This window comes from Bos indicus, chromosome 8 (assembly GCF_029378745.1).
Source record: "Bos indicus isolate NIAB-ARS_2022 breed Sahiwal x Tharparkar chromosome 8, NIAB-ARS_B.indTharparkar_mat_pri_1.0, whole genome shotgun sequence".
Classification (NCBI taxonomy): domain Eukaryota; kingdom Metazoa; phylum Chordata; class Mammalia; order Artiodactyla; family Bovidae; genus Bos; species Bos indicus.
This window is the reverse complement of record NC_091767.1, coordinates 42345726-42366278: the sequence shown is the minus strand read 5'-3', so window position 1 is coordinate 42366278 and position 20553 is coordinate 42345726. Positions and strand designations below refer to the sequence as shown.

Here is a 20553-nt window from a genome sequence, read left to right as displayed (position 1 = left end):
GATAGCATATTAAAAGGAGAGACATTACTTTGCCAACAAAGGTCTGTCTAGTCAAGGCTATGGTTTTTCCAGTGGTCATGTATGGATGTGAGAATTAGACTGTGAAGACAGTTGAGCACCAAAGAATTGATGCTTTTGAACTGTGGTGTTGGAGAAGACTCTTGAGAGTCCCTTGGACTGCAAGGAGATCCAACCAGTCCATCCTAAAGGAGATCAGTCTTGGGTGTTCATTGGAAGGCCTGATGCTAAAGCTGAAACTCCAATACTTTGGCCACCTCATGCAAAGAGTTGACTCATTGGAAAAGACCCTGATGTTGGGAGGGATTGGGGGCAGGAGGAGGAGGGGCCGACAGGATGAGATGGTTGGATGGCATCACTGACTCGATGGACATGAGTTTGAGTAAACTCCGGGAGTTGGTGATGGATAGGGAGGCCTGGCGTGCTGCGATTCACGGGGTCACAAAGAGTCAGACACGACTGAGCGACTGAACTTAACTGATTGCATTACTTACAAATGTTCATTATCATGATACAGTTAAAAAAATCAGTCCCTCAAATAAGAGATTCCAGTTATCATCTATATTAGTTTGCCAGGGCTACCAAACGAAATAGCACATACCGAGCGGCTTAAACAACAAAAACTGACTTGTCATTGTTCTGGAGGCAAGACGTCTGAGATCAAGGTATTGGCAGTGTCCTGTGTCTGTGTCCTAATCCTCTCCTCTTAGGAGGACACCACTCATATTGGATTAGCACCCACCCTAATGACCTCAGGATGGTGTGATCACTGACCTAGAGCCAGACATCCTGGAATGTGAAGTCAAGTGGCCTTAGAAAGCATCATTACAAAAAAAGCTAGTGGAGGTGATGGAATTCCAGTTGAGCTATTTCAAATCCTGAAAGATGATGCTGTGAAAGTGCTACATTCAATATGCCAGCAAATTTGGAAAACTCAGCAGTGGCCACAGGACTGGAAAAGGTCAGTTTTCATTCCAAACCCAAAGAAAGGCAATGCCAAAGAATGCTCAAACTACTGTGCAATTGCACTCATCTCACACGCTAGTAAAGTAATGCTCAAAATTCTCCAAGCCAGGCTTCAGCAATACGTGAACCATGAACTTCCAGATGTTCAAGCTGGTTTTAGAAAAGGCAGAGGAACCAGAGATCAAATGGCCAACATCCGCTGGATCATGGAAAAAAGCAAGAGAGTTCCAGAAAAACATCTATTTCTGCCTTATTGACCATGCCAAAGCCTTTGCCTGTGCGGATCACAATAAACTGTGGAAAATTCTTCAAGAGATGGGAATACCAAACCACCTGACCTGCCTCTTGAGAAATCTGTATGCAGGTCAGGAAGCAACAGTTAGAACTGGACATGAAACAACAGACTGGTTCCAAATAGGAAAAGGAGTACGTCAAGGCTGTATATTGTCACCCTGCTTCTTTAACTTCTATGCAGAGTACATCATGAGAAACGCTGGACTGGAAGAAACACAAGGTGGAATCAAGATTGCCAGGAGAAATATGAATAACCTCAGATATGCAGATGACACCACTCTTATGGCAGAAAGTGAAGAGGAACTAAAGAGCCTCTTGATGAAAGTGAAAGAGGAGAGTGAAAAAGTTGGCTTAAAGCTCAACTTTCAGAAAACGAAGATCATGGCATCCGGTCCCATCACTTCATGGGAAATAGATGGGGAAACAGTGGAAACAGTTTCAGACTTTATTTTTTTGGGCTCCAAAATCACTGCAGATGGTGACTGCAGCCATGAAATTAAAAGACGCTTACTCCTTGAAAGGAAAGTTATAACCAACCTAGATAGCATATTCAAAAGCAGAGACATTACTTTGCCAACAAAGGTCCGTCTAGTCAAGGCTATGGTTTTTCCTGTGGTCATGTATGGATGTGAGAGTTGGACTGTGAAGAAGGCTGAGGGCTGAAGAATTGACGCTTTTGAACTGTGGTGTTGGAGAAGACTCTTGAGAGTCCCTTGGACTGCAAGGAGATCCAACCAGTCCATTCTGAAGGAGATCAGCCCTGGGATTTCTTTGGAAGGACTGATGCTAAAGCTGAAACTCCAATACTTTGGCCACCTCACGCGAAGAGTTGACTCATTGGAAAAGACTGTGATGCTGGGAGGGATTGGGGGCAGGAGGAGAAGGGGACGACAGAGGATGAGATGGCTGGATGGCATCACTGACTCGATAGACGTGAGTCTGAGTGAACTCCGGGAGTTGGTGAAGGACAGGGAGGCCTGGCGTGCTGTGATTCATGGGGTCCCAAAGAGTCGGACACGACTTAGCGACTAAACTGAACTGAATGACCTCAGGGAGAAGGCAGTGGCAACCCACTCCAGTACTCTTGCCTGGAAAATCCCATGGATGGAGGAGCCTTGTAGGCTGCAGTCCATGGGGTCGCTAGGAGTCGGACATGACTGAACGACTTCACTTTCACTTTTGACTTTCATGCATTGGAGAAGGAAATGGCAACCCACTCCAGTGTTCTTGCCTGAAGAATCCCAGGGACGGCGCAGCCTGGTGGGCTGCTGTCTCTGGGGTTGCACAGAGTCGGACATGACTGAAGTGACTTAGCAGCAGCAGCAGCAGCAATGACCTCAGTTCAGTTCAGTTCAGTTTCAGTTGCTCAGTCGTATCTGACTCTTTGCAACCCCTAGACAGATCTTTCTTGGAGGACCACCTTATCAGGAGGTCCACCTTCACCTTAAATGAAGAAAGACATAGGCTCACACAGGGGCCTTTGGAGTGGACTCTAGATATTCAGCCAGAGAAACTTAGTAAGGCAAACTTAATGACGTAATGAAGAAAACAGTCGTGATGGAAAGGACGAAGATGTCCCAGAGGAAGTGACAGTACCAAACAGACCAAAAAAACACATTAAAGGAACATGAGGGGGATTCACAACATTGAAAGGGCAAAGCATAAAATGTTGAAAGCTGATTCTTGGCAATTTGCCAAGGCTTAGAAAAGGGTCTTGGTCTGTATCCTAAGCTATTTGATGAAAATAAGAAGGCAAGTGCTATCCAAATGTTCTGGGTAGATTTTTTTTACCATTTTAATGCCATATTTCTCATGTTGTAAATTAGGGTACTAAATACTCATTTACTATGTTTTTAATTCCCCTGTACATGCATAACCTACAATGAGTTAATGCTTTGACATGAATTTGTCAATGTCATAAAATGACCATAATTTTCCCGTTGATCATCAGAATGACTTTGTTCAGTCTCAGCTTGTATAGTCATTTTTATGTCCCTCACTTCCATGCAAAGCAAGGACTGTGTACATGTGTGTGTGTCCATCTGTGTGCCATGTATGTAAGCACACATGTGCGTGCGTGTTTCTGTCTTTGCCGAAGTCTTCCCAAGATGTACCATGCAATGTTCTTGACTGTATTATTCACCTAAGCCTGAGCATAATTTAGCCTCTTCTTGGTGGCTTATATTTCCCAGATAGCTCAGTTGGTAAAGAATCTGCCTGCAATGCAGGAGACCCGGATTTGATCCCTGGGTTGGGAAGATCCCCCGGAGAAAGGAACAGCTTACCCACTCCAGTATTCTGGCCTGGAGAATTCCATGGTCCGTATAGTCCATGGGGTTGCAAAGAGTCGGACATGACTGAGCAACTTTCACTTTCACTTTGGTGGCTCAGAGACATCCTTTGTTCTGTGAAGTAGAGTAACCTCCCAATGTGCGTAGGGCTTATGCAGTCAGACTTCTAGAGTTTACACCGCTCAATTTTTTAATTGAAGTATAGTTGATTTACAATCTTCCATTAATTTGGGGTGCACAGCACAGTGATTTAGTATGTTTACAGACTGTAGTCCATTAAAAGTTATTACAAGATAACGGCTGCGGTTCCCTGTGCTCTGCAGTGTGTCCTTGTCGTTCACCTACTTGATACAGAGTAGTTTGTATCTCTTGATCCAGTACGGTATGCTTCATCTCTGCATGCCTGAGTTTCCTCACCTATAACATGAGGAAGATAACAGGACCTAAGGGGGTTGTTGTGAGGATGAAATGAGCAAATGTGTATAAAGCATGAAGCACCCAGCAGCACGGTGAGCAGCCTGTGAACCACGGCCCCCGCTGTCCATGGCGATGGCAGCAGTAGCTGAGAAGGATTCACGATGCCATGCGTCTTCAGGTTTATTGAAATTGATGCTCTTTCCTTCCTCTAAGAGATGGCCTCCAATCACCGTGCTCCTGATTTCTCATGTTGCTTTACCTTTGTGGTCTCCTCGCTTGGAACTTGGCTCTTGGTGGCCTTCTTTGCATCTGCCCTAAGCAGAACAAGTGTCCTGTTCTTACCCTTGCCCCCATTTGAATTCCTTTGAATTTGATGCTTTAATCGTGGTGGGTTTACAGACAGAGAACTGGTCTTGTGCTGGTGGCCTGTAAGCTTCACGGACAGCCTGTCACAGGAAAACCCAGAAAAGTATTGATTATTTGACCCCAGGACCTGCACTTCACCATTTGTCGTCATCTCTCAATGAGGTTACACCCCTAATCATTCAGTCTCAGATGCATTAAATTATTCTTTGTAAGCTTTGAAATTATGCCACAATTCTTTCTGCATGTCTTCTTCTTCTTCCTTTTTAATATCCTGAGAACCTCCAAGTACACAGGTGGTCTAGGCCCCCGGAGAAGCTCTGCTATGGAAAGAAGCAGGTGAAGTTTTGTCTGTTAGGAGTTGATAGTGACTGATGAATGGTCTTGGGGTAAGAGAGCCGACGTGGATTTCTTTAATTCTCCACTGTTGCTCTAAGCTGCTTTCACAGGCTCCCAAGTTCTCTCTTGGGCTCTGTGGTTGATTCCACCAAGGGAGCTGAAGTGTAACACGTGCCTAACAAAGGTGTTAATGCACTGTGTTTATAATGTGGCAGGAGTGATGGGGCCAGAAGTTTGGGGGACCACCCTCCCCTGCATCCAAGTCATTCTCTGAATAGAGCATTATGTTTACTACTGCCACAAAGGTACATAGTTGATCTTGAAGCTTAAATAACCTTTATGGGGTTTCCCTGGTGGCTCAGATGGTTAAGAATCTGCCTGCAATGAGGGAGATGTGGGTTTGATCCCTGGGTTGGGAAGATCCCCTGGAGAAGGGAATGGTTACCCACGCCAGTATTCTTGCCTGGAGAATCCCATGCTTATAATTTTAATAATCCATGTATTTTTTTCCCTCTTCTAACCTCAAATTTCTTTTACCTGAAATAGGTACTAATTTACTCTGTCTCACTGTATAAAGAGTGGCCCCCTTTCCCCACTCCTCTCCAGGTCTCCTTCTGTGGCTTCCTTATGCTATCAGAGGGAAAGAAAGAGCCTTGGATCATTGTTGCGAATGTGATCTAAAGTGATCAAACAAGAAACTGAAAAGCTCTCAGTATCAGAAATTGAGTTAAACTGAGGCTCCATCTGCTTTCCCTGAGTGGCCAACATTGTCCATCTCAGTCCCCAACTTAGGGAGAGCAGGGAACTCAGCTGGCCTCTGATTTGCCTCACAGATGAGTGAATTAAGAAATGGGGGTCTATAAAATTGTCATCAGTTAATTGAACCCCAGAGGAAAAAATTTTGTTTTAAAACTGTGCTAAAATTCTTAGCCTTCAGATTAATTTGTTTCATTTCTTGAGTGTTTGAGGCATTTGGTAACAATGGTACAAAGTTTGTGAACAGGTATGTCTTGTGTACGGGAATTTCCTTACATCATGGATGTTTCCTTAATAACACTGAATGAGTGAGTAATTGAAGATTTCTGAAAAGGCTTCTAGTCATTGGCCAGGACAAGACCAAACGTGCTTCTTGTTGAAATATTGTAAAGTTTGAGTTTGGAAGGAAAACTCGCAAGATTTCACAGCATTATGTGCTGAGGTGCAAGGAACATGTATGAACCTGCAGTTGTTGGGGATTTTTCCTTAATGTTGAATTTGTTTTCTTTTACAGGGACTTTTTTTGTTGGGATAAAAAACACATAGCGTAAAATGTATAATTTTAACCACTCTTAAGTGTATACTTCAGTACATTATTGTGTACCTACCACTGTTCTCTGCTCCAGAAATTTTTCATCATCTCAAACTGAAATTCTGTACTCATTAATCAGTCAGTTCTCACACCCCTATCTGTTTGACCCCTGAGGACCACTGCTATCCTTTTTGATGTACATGGAATTGTACAATATTTGTCTTTTTGTGTGTTGCTTATTTTACCTCTGGAAATTTGATTTTATGCATATTGACCTAACAGATGGCTTGGGGCAGGGGTGGTAATTGTTGACCTCAAAAATAAAAGTTATTTTATCAGCAAAAATGAGTTTGTTCAGGAATAGCATAGAATTGTGTTTCAGGACAACCATGCTGTAACAAAAATCATAGACAAGTCCAACAAACAAAGGAGAGGAGTGTTCTTTAATGGATAAAAAGGAAGAAGTTGGGGAGGGTTGTTTGGAGAAAAGGAAGGGTTTGGAGTGATAATGGTTTCTCACCGGCTGGGTTGCTGGGGTAGTGGTTGTCTTATAGGAGATGCAGTGTACAGTTGAGCCTGGGCAGTGCGGGGGTTAGGAGTGCCAGCCCTCTCTGCGGTCAGAAATCTGTGTGTAACTTAGAGTGGGCCCCCACACCTGCAGGTCCTCTGCATCCAACTTGGGATTAAACCAACTGCAGATCATGTAGTGCTGTAGTAGTTCCTACTGGTAAAAATCGGTGTGCAAGTGGACTCACACAGTTCAAACCTGTGTTGTTCAAAGGTCAACCAAATATCTGTTCCAGTCAGGTCCTGTAACTGGTGAATCTGTCCTGTTGATGATTCTTCTCAGGGTCTGAATCTGACAGTTCTTCCTGTGATTGACATGCAGTGGTGCTTTGTGAGAGCTCCCCCTTTTGGCCTCCTGACTCCATTTTCATGAGGCTTCCCTTTATTAATTTTCATATGATAATCAAAAACAATTGTCCAGTTTCTGCCATGGATCTGAAATTCTGTATCCAAAATTGCTATAGTTGTTATGAAACCGAGTGACTGAAATGATTGTGGTATTTTGAGCAAGAGCTCCATGTTCAATTTTTGTTGTTGTTAAATATTTCTATTATAAAAATGTTTCTTATCCATGAAATCTTGAATTTTCTTTAAAATGCCACTTTTTGGTTGTAGTCGCTGCTCCTATTCCCCTGGTTGTCTGGGGGATCATTACCTGTATTATTTGCTTCTAGGTCTTAGCAGGGCTTGAGGGAGGTCTAGTCTCCCTGAATATTGGAATGAAGTTTAGTGGTCCGCAGGAAGCAGTGGAATTGACATGTAATTGGCACCAATCCTCTGTCTTTACTGCTTAGCCCTCAGTTCTGTAACCCTCACCCCTACCTCCAGCAGCATCTGAGGGCCTTCTGGAATCCAATTAGAGTCCTAAGGGAGAAGGACCCCCAGAGAAACAGGGGGTAAAGAGAAGAAACACACAGAGAGAAACCTTGTCAGGGGGCAGATATTTAAATACCAGATATTTGAATTTAGATTACGGAATTTCCTATTTCATCTCCAAAAAGATCATCCATGCATTGTCTAGAATTGCTTTCGAATTCCTCCATTTAGTTTTTCTGAAGATGGTCTGTTCCACTGTGAGGGCTGTGCCATACAGCTCGGTGTGTTTGGAGATGCTGAGTGGAAAAGACAGCCACAGGGAAACGGTGCGCCCAGAGCTGGCTTGTGGCTTTTGTTTGCTCGTCCTGTTCACCTATTCATAGTCATGGATCCCTTCTGCTGCTGCCTGGCATCGTGGAGTAACATATAACAGCACCTCGCTGTACCCTGGGGTTGAGAAGAGTCAGGATAATGCGCACTTTCTGGACTGTTCATCTTTCACTAAGACATAGTGTGTGTCGGGATGACAGAGGGGGGCATGGCTGGACCCACGTGTGGCTTATTCCCGGGTCTGCCATGTGCTCTGTAAGCTGCAAACTGTTTGCTTTAAAACAGCTAATCCTGTACTACTGACCGTCTCCACGGACTGTCTCCTCCTGCTTTTTATGTTCAGAACCTACACACACACACACACATACACACACACACCCCCCCCAACCTTCTCCTGCATTTTACGATCAGAACCTACTACACACACACATGGATGCACACACACACACACACACACACACACACACATACCGACTGTCTCCTGCATTTTATGATCAGAACCTGCATACATACAAACACACACACACACACCAACCTTATCCTGCATTTTATGATCAGAACCTACACACACACACACACACACACTGCTTTCTTAACTGATTGAGGAAAAAGCCACTCTGTATCTTATCCTTGAATATCCTGTGTCATCATCATGTATTCTTTAAAAAAAATTTTTTTAAATTGAAAGAGAAAGAGAAAAAAGGGGGTGGGGGGAAGAAGGTTGCCATCCAGTGGAAGAAGGAGTAATTCCCAGCTTCATTCAGGAAAAAAAAACGCAGGCTGAAATAAGCTTAACTATTTTAACTTGGCTGGGGATTTTTTATCACCAGAAGGGTTTTTTTCTTTCTTAGCGACTTCGGGAGCCAAATGGGTGCCGTGTGCCTTTAAGGGAAGAAGCGCCTCAGCAAACTTCGCTATAGTTGTGTCTCACCGTTTGGGTAGGGAAGGAAAGCGTTAATTTCTTATTTGTACACTTTTTTTCCCCGACTTCCTTCCTATTCACTTCATTAAATCTAGAGGCAGTTCAGCATGGGAGCCGTCTGTATGTTGAATTAGGGCTCGCACTCTTGCGCAACACGTCACCAGTCGGAAACTGGGGGTTTGCTTCTGTGATTTATTTCAATATTGTGCTGGTAAAAGGTTTGGAAGGGAATTCTTTGTGGGGTAGTACTTGAGCATTGTGTAGCAAGTTTTGTGTGTGTGTCACTAGCCCCTAGCCCTGAGTAGTGTCAGTGAAGCCAGTTGAATAAATTTTTTTTTTTTTAAAAGAGGAGAACAATTTTAAATTTTCCATGAATAATTTTACTTTCAGGCTGGAGTAATCTTACTCCACTCTCTTAAGTGCGAGAAGCACTGGGAAATATTTAGTGAATTGATTTCCATTAGAAAAAGACCCTTAGAAATCCCTGAACATAAAGCACTGCATATGGATGTGTTTGGGGTCTTTGGGGAGGAGGGAAAATGTTTTGTAGTTCTCTGCATTCCTGCATAAAACCTTAATTTAAGGGGAATAATGGTCAGTACTTTGTGTGTTTCCTTGTAATTCCAAACCCTAAATTTAATAAGAATCTGCACGTATTAGCAATTGTAATAAAAATGGTCTCCCTGGTTCTTTTTGCAGTTTAATTTGTTTTCGCTTCTTAGCTACTCCCAGATTTAGAGATTGAGAAGTCCAAATATCACAAGCTTATGGTTTGTTCCATTCTTGCAAAATTAAGGGAGGGGTAAGAGGAGAAATATCCTTTCACAACTTCCCCCCTCTCCATTTATCCCCCAGAAAAGAAAAACAATGAAAAATTTTACAGCATGAAACTGAAAGTGAAGTGTCACAGTTGTTTGGGATTTTCTTTAAAGAGAATAATATATTGTATTAAAATACTTAAACTTGAGAACATGCACATTGCTTTAACTTACATGCATTTAATGAAATAATTCTTTTATCAAAAAAAAAATCATCTTAGACTGCTCCAAAACCACGCAGCCTATTTTCTTAAAGCACTAAAATAAGCTTTAAAATACAAAAAAAAGCATACCTGTTTTTTTTTTTTTTATAAATTTGAATATTAATTTGTTTTCTTATTGGCTTAATTGTTCAAATGTGAGTAAGAATGAGAAACCACCTGAGCTAAAAATCTCTAATTCTGCTGCCTGGAATAATCAGGGGGAAAAAAAATATGATAAGTAGTTGTCAATATTAAAACAGGCTGAAGGAGGAAGGCTTCGGGCCTTGTAGTAGGTAGAATGAAACAGCAGATTTGAGTCTCCACAATCCTTTCAGTATTAAATTTTCAGTAAAATAAAATTACTTGTATATGAAAACATAGCCTTTCCCCAGCTCTCTTTTTTTTCCTGATCAGCTGATGAAGAGACTAGCAGCTCGCTGCTTTGCTGGCTTGTTAATTTTATCCCCACTAACTGTGATTTCCGATAGCCGGCCTGCTGATAGTGGTAAGGTAAATATCCTTTTTCGTTGCCGTCTTGAAGATTCAGTAGAACTACATCCCAGGCATGTGTAGGTGTGTAACACATCAAAAGCCGGTGTTCTCCGTATTTCTGTGTGTAACTGGGTGCTTGAGGAGAGCAATACCATTAACTGTTGACAGCCTTGCATGCTGTATTTATTATTAGCATGTTCAGCCTCCAAGATTTGCGGGACAAATTTCCTTTTCTTAATCTTCGCTTTAGCTGCAGTGTGTTTAGCTGTATAGTGGGTGTCCTGCTTTTAGTCAAATGAATATTAATGAAATAACGTGGAGCTTTTTTTTTTTTCTTCCTTCTTTTTTCTTTTTCCTCATAACTCATCAGACCTTGCCTCCTTCATAGTGGTTATCTGCACACTGTAGGATCGTGATGGAAATTGTCTTTTGATTATTAAGGCCTGGGCTCAGGCTGTCCCTTTAGGATTCTGTCTGTGTGCATGTTGCTTCTCTGGGTTTGCACATTGGAAGATGCATAGAAAGCCTATTTTTTTCTTTCTGAAATCCCACTGGCATTTTTAACATGCCAGGTTGTTTTGTGTTCTGCACCAGGTTTTCTTCACAAAACCTTTCTTTTTCAGAAGGCATTGTACATAAGTGAAAGAAATTATGTCTGAGCTGTAATCACTCTTTATATTGATTGTTATACTCACATGATCATAAATATTAGCCATGTTTGGTGCTGTGGAGAAATGAAGGTAATTGCCTTATGATTAGAGCTCTTTTCAGCTACGAGAAAGGATTGATTAGCATTTGCATACTGGAGGCAATATTGAGAGGCAGGAGGAACAAATAACAACATCAGTTATTTTGTGTGAGAAACCAATCTTCATATGCAATTTAAAGGTCTTTTTAAAAATTTTCTTTTCCATGGTCAAATTTTCTCTTATCTATTGCTGTTTTTTTCTTTGCAGTTTTTCCTTTCCCTTTATTTTCCTTAAGTTTTGAGATTAACCAGGAGGGGGAAAAAAAGTTTAAACTTCTGGGTCTGTCACATGGATCTCTTAGCCCATTATGAACAGGCTTCTTCTTATACCTGGTTGTTTTTATAGCTATTTTATTATCTCTCTGCACTAGTGCTGCTGGCTCTGGTTTAAAGCAAGCGTTTGCAGGTAATTGGAAAAAAGTGTTTTTTGTTTGTGAGTGTGTGTGTTCTTTATCGGATGATTTAAGTGCGTTTACCCAGGAATGTGGCTTTGTACTTCCCGTTTCCTTGTTTACTAATTGCTATGTTAGAAGAAAATCTGGATGGAATTTTGACTTACGTTGTGAATCATGAATAAATTGATGTAAAACCTCAAAGAAGAGAAGGTCAAAGCTTATATGAATGTAAGGATGCAATCTTAGGGAAATTTTTTCCTCATTCACCCCTTGTTTCAGTTTACCTTTGACTCTACAGAAATAAGACAGTAAAGGTCTTTTTCCTACATCGAGCTGAAATGTCATTTGGTTTTAGTTATCTTCAAACACTTAAATGTATAAATCTCTTCGTATTTGTCACATTCTTTGCTATTAGTGTTTCGGGCCTTCACATATTTTGATCAGGAAATAAGACTTGGGTTAAAGATACATTTATCCAATATGGTGGTTTTCTATTTTTCTTCTTATTTCACTGATTACTGTTAATTTCTACTTTGTTTGTTTCATTTTGTTCTAATTATCTAATTTTTTTTTTTCTTTTTAGTATTCTCTTGTCTTGAATTTTTCTCCTTCATTTCCAATTAACAGGCCATTGAAGACGGCAATTTGGAAGAAATGGAAGAGGAAGTCCGGCTTAAGAAGCGAAAAAGACGAAGAAACGTGGATAAAGATCCTGCAAAAGAAGATGTGGAGAAGGCCAAGAAGAGGAGAGGTCGCCCTCCAGCTGAGAAGCTGTCACCAAATCCCCCTAAACTGACGAAGCAGATGAATGCGATCATTGACACGGTGATAAACTACAAAGACAGGTGAGCACTCAGTCCCTCACCTCCGTCGTCTTCACCGAGACCACACGTGCTGCTGCCTGCAGAGCGTGATCCATCGCGGTGCACCCTGGGTTCCAGGGCCCTTTCTTCCTCCTGGTTTATGGGTTTTGCTCCAGAGGTATCAGCAAACTTGGATGCAATTTAGAGAGGCTACGCTTGATATTTTGTATGATGTTTTACCAGGTATTATGTAAGATATTTGGAAATAGGAGTTTAGATGACAAAATTAAAAAACAAAACAAAACCCTAAGGGATTTCCGAAATACCATCATTTATATGGAAGGATTGGAAAGAGAGTGAAATTATTCCTTTGGCTTGAATTGTTAGAGGGGAAAAAAAAGTCTGAGCACATTTAAGGTGAATATTCACGTTAAGACTTTGTTTTAAACCAAACCGATGCTTCCATCAAAATACCGGTTCTTCTTTCCTTCCAAGGTATTTTGATGGAAGCATCGGTTTGGTTTAAAACAAAGTCTTAACGTGAATATTCACCTTAACTATGCTAAGACTTTTTTTCCCCTTCTAACAACTCAAGCCAAAGGTATAATTTCACTCTTTTCAATCCTTCCATATAAATTTCTGAGCATTTGTTCAAGCCATCTCCTTCTTCCTAATAACCCTACCTAAAGAGGATGGTTTTCCAGCAACTTTATCTCTTTTTCATGGAGCTTTTGAATGTGAACTTTGAGAAATCTGTACCAGACACTATCTCCAGGCCATTTTTAAACAGTAAACAATTATTTGAAAACCAAAGTAAAGATGTTTTGAGATGTCAAGCAGCTGTATGTAGTTGATAAATTAGGCTACATTTTGGTTAGTTGATTTGGTTTCTATTCAGTAATCATGTGATGCAGTTTTAATTGGAAGGTCACATCTCATTTCAGTTGAAAAAACTGATGAGAAAAAACACATTTTATGTCTTGGTTTCCTAGTGGCATGAATCAATTTTTAGTTACCAGAAACCTTTGATATTAACTCTGCTGCTCTGTATACCTGGAATTGTTTGCCACAAATAACTTAAGTTGTGCTTTTAGTCCTTCACTGTAACTTTAGCACATGTTTTTGTAGGAGGAAGAAAACCTCATCATAAAGATTAAGTAGAACAAGCAAGAAATTTTCAACCATAGGGTTTTATTAATAGCTCCTTACAGAAAATATAAAGACTTCTCAGAAAACAGTGAAAGGGGAATAGGCGCAACTGTGTGTGAACAGAGTCTGAAGTTCTCGGGCCTCTTTCCCTCCCGGGTGTCTCGGGTTCCCTCCTGCTTACTGTTCTCACTGTTTTCTTTTCTTTTCTTTTTTTTTTAAGTCATTTCCTTTGAGAATTCTAAAGTGGCTACAAAGGGCGGCCCCATTACATCACGTCTGGATAAGATGTTCATTGACATGGGGGAGTGACAGTAATCTAGGAAAGGAAGTTTGGCCACGAGATCATTCTTTGCCCAGGTGAACACGCAGACTTGTCACCCAAGCATAAGTCGTGCTCTCTGTCAAGTCTCTGTCCCTTCTTGGCTATACCGGTAGGTTGGCTGGAGGCAGAAATCGTTTCCAGGAAGTCAGTTTGGACACTTAGACCTTATTTATTAGCTCCTGGCATAGAGAGAAATAAGTAGAGGGTGTCATTCTGCATATACCTCTAACTTTTTGCCTTTGTCTCTGGAGAGAGACACGTCTGTGGCTTTGACCAGGTGTGCCTTGATGTTTAACAGGCATTGTGTTCATGACCTGCTGAGTGAGCCTAGGTCTGCCGGAACACTGAGAAGAGCCAAGGAAGTCCTTGGAGGTTTAGAAAGTCCTTTTATTCCAGGTGATGTCTATCTCTTCCTTTAATGGTATAAAAGAGGTCACCACCCGGTAAACCACATACTGCCAACAGATTGTTTTGTTTTATATTTCTTTTTTTTTCTTTCTTTTTTAAAGCAAGCACATAAATCTAGCGAGAATTCCTATAAAGCGTCAGGGTTCCCCCACCCCACCAGCATCACCACCTTTTTTGAAACACCTAAAAGTCTGGCAGCAGCACTGTCCCTAGGCTCCTCTAAGGTACCCGTCGGAGCAGAGAATTGGCCGTTGCCCCCCCTCCCCCGTGGGCTGTCCCTCTCTGGATGGCCACCGTCCCCACCGGCCGCTATCATCCCTCCAGTGTGGAGTGTCGGTTGTCATTTATCATTGTATTTTTCATTCCTGGCTCATTTCACTCCTTTAGATCACCTGCAAGCTCCGTAACCTTTTGGGTTTGTGATTTGCTGATGCACAGGGCCATAGGCTGACAACTTTTCCAAAAACCACCCCCAAATACAGAGTCATATGAAGGTCTCTCCCTTAAACCTCAGCTAAGCATAGCACAGTAGTTTAAGCTCTGGTCTTGGCTTAACTACCTGCATTCCAATCCGAACTCTACCATTTACTGCCTGTGGGGCAGCTGGGCAACTGACTTAACCTCCCTGACCCTCAGTTTCCTCGTCCACAAAATGGAGTGATTACAGTACCTGCCTCTAGAGGTGTTAGGAGGATTTGATGAGTTAATATAGCTCTTTGAACAGTTTAATTATTAATAATCAGCCTTTCAGACTATTTATAGCAAATCAGGTGGGTGAGCGGAGCTCTGAGCACCATAAAGAAAATGTCCTTGCTCATACAGTTTTCATACTGTAATTTCTAAAACCAGGAACGTGCAGTTTCCCTGGGACTGATGATGGAGCATGCCTTTGGTTGTACTACAGAGCGAGGATATTTAAATATTTCAACATGCAGGCATTGAATCATTTGTTTTTTTCCTCTTTCATTGGTTTTATTTATTTTACTTTTCCTTAAAGTACTTATTCTATTAGCACCCACATTTAGGTATGTTCTGGGAAGTACATTCTGCATGTTTCATATGCATTTCGTGTTAGTCATCCTCTAGAAAAAAAGCTTACTCTATGTTTTTTATGTCTCTTACCAAATTTGGCGCTCAAGTAGGAGTCACTCAAATTAGGAGCGCCTTTAATTAGATACATCATATTTTTGGTTTTAGAAAATGCTGCCGAGAAATGTACTTCTCCATGTGTTGAGATTTTTGCACCAGTAAAGTCAGCGACTAATATAGTAATTCAACCTACCTGTGAAAGAAATACCACCTGGACCAACCTCCTTCCCATCACCTCAGTCAAATGTTAGGGCTCTGACAGTCCTGGAGATTAATAGAATATTAAATAAGAACGGGCATCTATATTTAACTAATATATAAGAATTAATTAGCTCTTAGGAGACAGTCTTCTTTTTTTTCCCCCCAAAGTTCTTACATGATTTTGGGACAGATGTAGCTTTATATTTTTAAAAAGAACAAGGATAATTTAAGTATCTACTTATTGCTTTTGTTTTCAGTGCCAGACCTAATTTTTTTAGAGAGGTGCTTTTCAAAAATGTGACACCCTGCCCCCCCAGAAAAAAGCCAATAATCCTATGTGACACAAATATGAACTCTCTCTACAGCCGTCTCTACTAGAGGTAGCACTGGTCTATTATTGCCATTCTCATCATCTTATATCTCCAGTAGAAAACTTGATGTGAGGTAGTGTTGGAAGGCTTTGTTTTGATTTATTAAGCGTGCTTACATAGAAAGCTTTTAAAATTGTACTGTCAGTTAATATGATATGTAACCTAAGGGTCTTTACTTCTTGGAAAAGGGACTTATCCCAGTCTACATCTGTACCCTCTAAAATCGCCCCTGTGAAGAGATGGAGAATAAGATGGTGAAGAATGGGGTCTGGGGGAGCTATTCCCAGTCTAGAGGCATGGCTTATAGTTCCTGAGATAAGGAGGGAGTTTCCCAGAGGGGATTCTTAGTATTGAAGGGGTTTCGGCTCTGTCTGGTCCAGTTTCCCAGCTGTGTCTCCCTGTGTCACCCCCAGCAGACTATCACCTAACCTCGTGTGGACACGCCCAGCCTCAGCTCACTGTGTCAGGAAGCCATTCACGACACCAAAGGACAGCCCTAAACACGACAGGCATTTCCTATATTAAGACAGACTCAGCCCTCTGACTTCTAGCTATTTGTTCTGCTTGGAACTTCAGAGAGTCAGTCTTCTCATTCTGAGAAATAGCCTTTAAAATATGCATAAACATATCAGCCTCAAGCCATTCTCCTTCAAGTTGAAACGCCTCACTTTGCCGTCTGAGTGAAGCCTGGACTTGGGCCACCCTCGTCCCCCTCCTTAGACACAGTTTGCTTCCTTAGTGCCCCATTAAAAACATGGCACCCGGAACTCCAGAAGGACTCCCTTGGCGGCTAGTTGCAGGATGCTCGGTAGCCTTCTTTTTCTGGACACCAAAATTCTGTTACCATCACTCAGGAATGTGTTAACTTTCTCCACCAACCTTGACTCAGAGTTAACTCCCATTGAAAACATGGCTTGCTGAAAAACTCACTCCCCTGCAGCACATACACACATTTCTTTTCTCACATGAATGCTGCCAAGGTTAGCCTTCAGCTAAACCTTTGACTTTTGTCTTTATCCTGTATCTGCTTATTCTTATTCCTGTCTAGTTTCATCTTACTGATTGTTGTCCCATCGTTCTGGTCCATTGATGTAACACTGAGTTTTATGCCCTCTTTTAAAAAAAGACACGTTGGCTTGTTTTCCCAAGTTGTTGCTGTCATCCAGAGGTTTGCTATAAGCTATTGCCGAGAAACTTCTAGAGGGCAAAGGACACGTCCTCTATAACATGCCCCTGAAAAGTCACTTAAGGTTGACGTGCATTTATTAATCAGTAATCTTTAAAGTTGATGGACCATCTGTGAACTTTACATGGCCATGCTGTCATTGTCACCTACACTCATCTCTCCTTTCTCAAGGTTATCAAAAAAAGTTAAACCCAAGATATACTGTGTTTCTGGCCTCCCCAATCCATCAACCTAGAAACCCTGCTGAAAGAATGAAATGAGGTTAGCTTGCCATGGCTTTCTCTCAGAGACCCCCTACCAGTACTTAATGATGTTATTTATCTTCTCTAAATAGCCCTGTGGCATCTGAATAATTTCTCCGAAATTTTGACCCGAGGTCCACATCAAGCACAGCCCTCTCGAGTTTCCCTTCTCCTTTTGAAAGCGGGACATTTGCTTATCTCTAGTCTCCTGATTCTATTCTCTGTGATTTCTTAAACATCATTAGCAGAAGCAATCTACTTACTCTTTCAGGATGTAATTAGTTTGTAACTGGACACTTGAACTCATTTGAAATGGCTTGATAGGCTCTATCGACTCTCCTATGAGTAGCTTTTGTCCGACATTTCTTATGCCTTGCTTTTCAAATCTGAGCATTGTTCACATTCCTGAAGAATCTGGAAACAGGGCATGAGGAGGTTCTCGGCACCTCCTCCCCCTCTAGCAGCTGTTTGAAGACTGGCAGGAGCGTTCCTTGAGGAGGGGCCCTGCTGTCTCCAGAGGGTCTGGACTTCAGGTGCAGCCCTGCAAATGGACTTGGGAGCAGTGGGGAGCTGGGAGACACCTGCCTAACCCTGGCACCCAGCGGGGCATCCGGGGGGTGGCCGAAGGGCTCTTTCCTCCTTGATGCCCTTCAGGCTCTTCTCTCTTCCCCAAGGCTAGTCTGTCTTCTTCTTGACCCTCATTTTAATAAACCCTGATGATATCTTTAGGATTGGTGGAAAGCTTCAGCATGTTCTGAATCTTAGCTCTCCCCACATTGTAGAAAATCATTTATTGATCCTGGAAATATTAATTGCATCCCCCCCCCCCCCCCACCTCCTTTCCAGCCTTGAGTGCCAGAGGGTTAAAAAACTCACAGGACTTGCTTCCACTAGCTTGCCCTGTGGTGGGGGAGACGGTTCTGAACAGGCAAGCGGCCAGGGGATTTCTGGGAAGTAGGGGTCATGTGAGCCCTTTACATAAGACTATGATAACATTATCTGGTGTTTATGGTCCCTTTGGGGGCTTCCCAGGTGGTTCAGTGGTAAAGAATCTGCCTGCAGTGCGGGAGACATGGGTTCATTTGCTAGGTCGGGAAGATCCCCTGGAGGAGGAAATGGCAACCCACTCCAATATCCTTGCCTGGAAAATTCCATGGAGGAAGGAGTCTGGAGGGCTACAATCCATGGGTAGCAAAGAGTTGGACATCACTGAGTGAACATGCACACACATGATTCCTTTTAGGGGAAAAAATACACATCATTATCGCTACATTTACCTGGGACAAGAGAGTCAGCATTTTTACCCTGGTACATTATAGTACCTTTGCAAGGACTTGGGAAACCGCAAACCCAAGGACCAAGAGTACTTGTTTAATTCCTGTACACAGACTCCTTTTTGCAAATGGAGAGTCTCTTGTAGCATTTCCCTAATTTTGAGTGAGGCTGGGCTACTGTTTTAAAGGGCCACATATAGTCAAACCACACTCCAGAAGGGATAGACTCTTCCTTTAAAAAGTTGCCTTTTCTTTAAATATTTTCTTTTCAGAGTGCTCTACCTGGAGTACATTTAGGTATTTACGATGTCAAAGGCTTTCCCTCAGGTATCATCCTGAGGCTTCCATCCAAGATGGACTATTCACACCAGTAAGATACATTTGTAGGAACATACATTTTTCCCCTGGAGGAGGAAATGGCAATCTACTCCAGTATTCTTGCCTGGGAAATGCCATGGACAAAGGAGCCTGGCGGGCTACAGTCCATGGGGTTGCAAAGAGTTGGACACAGACTGAGCACAGTGTACATTTTTAAAGCCAAATTCATACCATTATTTAATAAGCTTTTTTGTTTTGCTTGTACTTTTTTCCAGTCAGGTTGCTGACCCACATAGGTCTGTCCTTCCACACTCTAACAGAATCATTTGAAATTATTCTGTTGGAATCTCCTCTGTTCAGAGCTTCCCTTCCCCAATGAGCTGTCATCTCGGTCAGTCCCAGGTCCAGGAACCATGCCCACCCTTCTCCAGGGTATCTGCAGCATGTCTTGTGATGTGTCTACCGTGCTATATGTCATTCCCAGGATGTTCTTCACTCTTACATATTCTGACACCACACAGTCTGTTTCAGCTTCTGTATCCCCTTGGTTAAGACCATCACCAACCCAAGATCCCAAATGTGTCATGAAAAGAGCACTCCCAATGCTGTGCCTTATTCCCAACATCCCCTTACATACAGAGTTTCCTCAGCATTTCTCCCAGGCCCTTCACTGCTTCTGTGTCTTCACCCTCTGTCTGCATCAGGCCCTCACCCTCATCACTGGCCGTGTGTGGATGGCCTGCCTTCTCTCAGAGACATGGAATCCCTCTTGTCAGATTAAGAACTCGCAGTAGCTCCTCATCGCCTCACCGATGGTCACCAAACTTCCTACCGTGGGAAAGACAGTCTTCCGTGATCTGGCCCTAGGACCTTCTTGACTTCATTTTCCACCATGCAGCTTTCCCTTGTATGTCACACATTCCAGCTGACTGACTCTGCTTTTCCAGCATGGTCTTGTACTTTGGCTCCTCTCTCTCGGGTTTATCTCTGCCTTGCCTCCCGCTCTCCTGGGGCAGAGTGGGCAGTGTCCCTGAGGACGGACGTGTACGTGGCTGTACATGGGCTCTGTATGCCAAAGGCACCGTCTATGCCTGGAGAAAGACCTAGAGGGGATGGGGGCGGTTTTCCCAGCTGTGTCACACCTCTCAGCTACTTCTCTGAAAAAAGTTAAAGTGTTAGTCACTCAGTCATGTCTGACTCTGCAATCCCATGGACTGTAGCCCACCAGGCTCCTCTGTCCAGGGAATTCTCCAGGCAAGAATACTGGAGTGGGTAGCCATTCCCTTTCTCCAGAGAATCTTCCTGACCCAGGGATCGAACCTGGGTCTCCTGCATTGCAGGCAGATTCTTTACCATCTGAGCTACCAGGGAAGCCTACTTCTCTGCCACCACACAAAGGGACACCAGAAGGGCAGTTTCAAAATCCTCAACTGAAGAGGCTTTCCCTAGAGGCCAGCGCCCTCTCTTGTGTGGTGGTTGTCATTTCCAGTTGAAGATGAGCTGGAGATTAACTCTGTGATCCGACTACCGAGATGGTGCTCAGAAACCGAGTTAGGGTTCAGGGCCCCCTCTGGGTGCTGACCGCTGTAGCAAAGTACAGCATCCTGTCTCATGGGCACAACAGCTGTCTGAGGTAAGTACTCACCCCATTTTACAAATGAGGAGCTAGACTCGGGTAGGCTAAAGCTGCCTTCCTAAGACCACCCCCACACCCACCAAGCAGACGCTACCTGTCTCCCACTGCTTCTAGCACAACTGATGGGAATGTGTAGAGGGAGATGGGACCAGAGTAGCAGGCATTGACTTGTTTGGAAGAGGCAGGAAAAGTCCCCAGTCATCTTGCCAGCGAACCCCTGAGGTGGGCAAGGTAGGTAGGTGATTATACTGAGGCGTGAAGTGTGACATGAACCGCCAGAGGTCACC

At 42.8% G+C, this 20553-nt stretch overlaps 1 protein-coding gene across 6 annotated transcripts in view; it reads left to right on the top strand.

Moving 5' to 3' along the window:
- The window catches only part of SMARCA2 (SWI/SNF related BAF chromatin remodeling complex subunit ATPase 2), a 179782-nt gene that overhangs the window by 138177 nt on the left and 21052 nt on the right, over positions 1 to 20553 (top strand). For 5 of the 6 annotated variants that reach the window (XM_070794598.1, XM_019966019.2, XM_070794597.1 and 2 more), the window contains exon 28: positions 11895 to 12112. In XM_070794598.1, the coding sequence (XP_070650699.1) occupies positions 11895 to 12112 (218 nt within the window). Of the gene's footprint in view, positions 1 to 8721; positions 8830 to 10046; positions 10143 to 11894; positions 12113 to 20553 lie in introns of those variants that run through there. The other variant, XM_019966025.2, reaches the window with a different exon arrangement.